This window comes from Chenopodium album, chromosome 13 (assembly GCF_948465745.1).
Source record: "Chenopodium album chromosome 13, dcCheAlbu1.1, whole genome shotgun sequence".
In the NCBI taxonomy this organism is placed as follows: domain Eukaryota; kingdom Viridiplantae; phylum Streptophyta; class Magnoliopsida; order Caryophyllales; family Amaranthaceae; genus Chenopodium; species Chenopodium album.
Window position 1 is genome coordinate 15,039,851 of NC_137846.1, and position 3,597 is coordinate 15,043,447.

The following is a 3,597-nucleotide window of genomic DNA, read 5'->3' on the forward strand; positions in this document are numbered from 1 at the left end:
GTATAACTGAACGAGTAACCCCTATAACATTAACGAAGTAATCCTCATGATGAATGAACACACCGTGTGGCAACCACATATAAGACTCTATGCATATGAATTATTATTTTGGACAATACGACTCCTAGTATCTAATATTGCAGTATATTTAACTATTGAATTTCTATTTCCTACTGCTATAACTACAAGCCTACAAATGTTGGTAGTATAACCACTTTACTAGAGCTGAAAGCATCAACACATGAGTTCAGATAAAAGAAAAAGTAAAGAGTAAAAATTTTCAAGAGTTAGAAAGTTTCATAACTATTTAGAATCAGCAGCAGATATTTCTGATACTCAACGCCCCCCTCCCCTCTCTCAAATCCGAAATTGTTTTTGGTACTCTGCATCATGTATGGGAACCTCTAGTAGGTCGGCAAACATGATTACGCTTACGAGCATGATCTACACTGTGATGTTGTGTGCGACAAGCATGGCCATACCAACAGTCTTGCCTGCTTGATGCCTCCGGCGGTAGAAGCTATAAAATAAACAAGGAAAGCAATAATAAATGACAAGATTTGAAGGAGAAACATGTAAGTGCAGAAAGAATGAGATGAATAAGCACTAATGGCAAATTCAAAAATCTTGTCAACTATAAGGTCTATGACTCGTAAATTTTACAGTTGTATCAATAATAAAAAGCTATATAGTTACAAAAATTCAAAAATCAATTACAGAATAGGCATTTTAAATCTTAAACATAGCTAGGGCTACAACCTACTAACTTGGTCAAGGTCAAATAACGCTTGGGCAATGTCCGTTTATTGAGTAAAGAAAACAAGCTAATTTAGCAAATGAGCCAAACTTGGACAATTTTGTGTCCAACTATTAAATATTTGTGAATTCTGTATGAATACTGTTTTTTTTATAAGTCAGCTCAAATAGGTTAAACCTTGGTTCATTTGCAGCCCTCAACATATAGAGTAATCCAACAGTAAGTTGTGTCCATTACAGAGCACAATATGGAATATAACCGAGGCCTTTAGAGTGAGCTGAATAAGCATACTCATTTTGAGACTAGTAACTATAAACAAGACATGAAAGCCTTTTGCTTTAACTTGCACAATCTGGTGGTTATACCAGGACAGTAAATCAAGCAGATAACAAACATGTATAAGAGCCTACAATTACAAAATATCGGCAGCCTTTATTTTTAAAGCTAAAAGTCTGTTACTACCAAACAAGAATAATGAAAGAATGGCAGAAGTGCTTACATGGATAGGCAATGAAATCCGGAACCAGTAAAGAAGAAATGAAACCAGTGTGTTGTAACAATCACTGCACAAAATAGGGCCAAGACACAGCAAAGAATTTTAGGAAAACAACTATGAAATGCTAAGCGTAGAATTATGAATTGTGTCAAGTCAACCTGAGTTCTCCAAGTCAAATAGTACATGATCAAAATCATCAAATAGTACATGATATAACATTGTAACCCTTATTATAATAAAACATCAAAGCAACTTACCTGCAGACGTAAGTGCCAGCAGTTATCATCTCAGGATGCTTCAAGTGCAATCTTGAACGATCTGTGGGACACACATAAAAATTGCAGGTTCAGGGCTGCGGCTCATAATGCAAATTGTTGAGAAAAGAAATTGCGTGCTAAAAAACACCCAAAAATATAATCAAAGATATATGAGACTATGGGAAGCAAATAAAAGTTACTGGGATTATGTTCCTAAACCAAAAACAGAAAGTGCACACCAAGTGACATCTTAGCAGATAATTAAAATCAGGAATGATCACACACAGAATGACAGAATAGAGCAAGTAAAATGAAATTCAAGACATTCATGAGCACCTAGAAGGTCCATTTCTGTGCTTTTTCTAAAATAAAAAAATATGACAAGGATTCCAGAAATTTGACCACAACCACATCATTTTTCAAGGATAAATTGAAATTTTTTAAATATAACACAGCATTACCAATTTCTCGGTTGTCCAATTTTGTAATCCATTCGGCAATCACTTCTTGTAGTGTTGTACCCATCTGTCTTATGCACCTATTTGTGATCTACAAAAAGACTCCATAAGGTAAAAGAACAAAAAAATCAGAAGAATTTAAAAGCATCAACTTTATTAAATACACACATCTTGCTCGAATTCATTCCTTTCATGCGCTGTAGATGGGATATTAAACACTCTGTGCTCCGAGATCTGAAATAAAACAAAATAATAATAATAATAATAATAATAATAATAATAATAATAATAATAATAATAATAATAATAATAATAATAATAATAATAATAATTATAATAATAATAATAATAATAATAATAATAATAATAATAATAATAATAATAAACAAAAAAGCACCAGTAGATATTAGGTAATGAGAAGAAGCAACTACAAAAAGTGAAAAGACAACCAGGAATACATCTAATAACAGGAAGAAAGTTTGATCTGTTTTCATATCATTTACCAAAAAAAAAAAAAAAAAAAAAAAACCAGAAAGCTCTTGCACCATAGCCCATAGGTGTGATATCTGTTTTCATATCATTAAAAAAAAAAAAAAAAAAAAAAAAACCCCGAGAAAGCTCTTGCACCATAGGAAATGAAGATCGAGGAGAACCACTACATCCTATAAAACTCGGACTCGGGTACTCAGGACGGACACAAGTGTATGTCCAAGTGTCAGACTCGGCTAATTTGTGAAAAATGTTTCCATGATTTTAGCCAAAATGAAGTGTTTAATGTTTCACCCATGTCGGAGTGTTAAGGATTTAACACACGTACTTGAGGTGAAATCAAGTCCAAGTAACATTGAATGTATTCTAAGTGAAGACAAGCAAACAAATTGAGCAGGTCCGGTGCACCCTTATATTCTTCTAGTGTGTGCTCCTAAAACAGCGAATAGTACTTAAAATGCACCAAAAGAGAACTTAGAAAGTTCAAGAGCACACATACAAGCTCAGACAGACTGCCAAAGGGAAATGGCAACCCCTACTAAACAGGAGAAGGTGATTATCACTTTTATCAGTCTCACAATTGGCATGAAAAACTACGCACATCGAGAAAGATTGATTTGTTTCCGCGAGGATCCCAACAATTCGCAGCCCCATCCTTGCCCCCAGAGAGAGTGTTTTTATTAGTGCGCCCCTTTACAGAGAAGATGTGGTAAAGGCTGCAGGTTGTTTTGAAGAACAGCTGTCATTAGTATTAGCTATGGAATCTTACTGGCAAAGCTATTCAGCAGAAGCCTTGAACTTAACCCTTATCAATGTATTAGATCTCTAAACAACACTTGCTGCAGGAGGAAGCATGGAAGTGGAGCTGTTCCCAAGTGTCTCAGACAGCTACAAGAGAAAATACTTCTTTATTTAGGTGATCAAGCAAATATGAATTTTCAAATCACCCAATCCTGGTCTCTAAGGACTCCCTCAATGAATTAAAGTTTCAAGGAGCACCTCCTCACAGAAAGTCCAAGATTAGAAGGCCGCGGTACGGCACCTGAACTCGAAGCTACGGGATCTTCCTCTCAACAGTCCTTCTCGAGGCTCCACTCTCCCCCCCAGACTTTTGTCAATAACATACAGCGTGCTCAAATG

General features: G+C 35.3%; 1 protein-coding gene across 1 annotated transcript in view; it reads right to left on the reverse strand.

The window, feature by feature from the left end:
- The window catches only part of LOC145575277 (uncharacterized), a 12,917-nt gene continuing 9,320 nt past the window's right edge, over positions 1-3,597 (reverse strand). The window contains exons 12-18 of the mRNA XM_081633165.1: positions 3,294-3,345; positions 3,059-3,196; positions 2,137-2,202; positions 1,972-2,059; positions 1,511-1,571; positions 1,257-1,320; positions 1-520 (exon numbers count right to left, since the gene is read on the reverse strand). Coding sequence (XP_081489291.1) covers positions 389-520; positions 1,257-1,320; positions 1,511-1,571; positions 1,972-2,059; positions 2,137-2,202; positions 3,059-3,196; positions 3,294-3,345 — 601 coding nt within the window. The 3' untranslated portion in view covers positions 1-388. The remainder of the gene's footprint in view (positions 521-1,256; positions 1,321-1,510; positions 1,572-1,971; positions 2,060-2,136; positions 2,203-3,058; positions 3,197-3,293; positions 3,346-3,597) is intronic.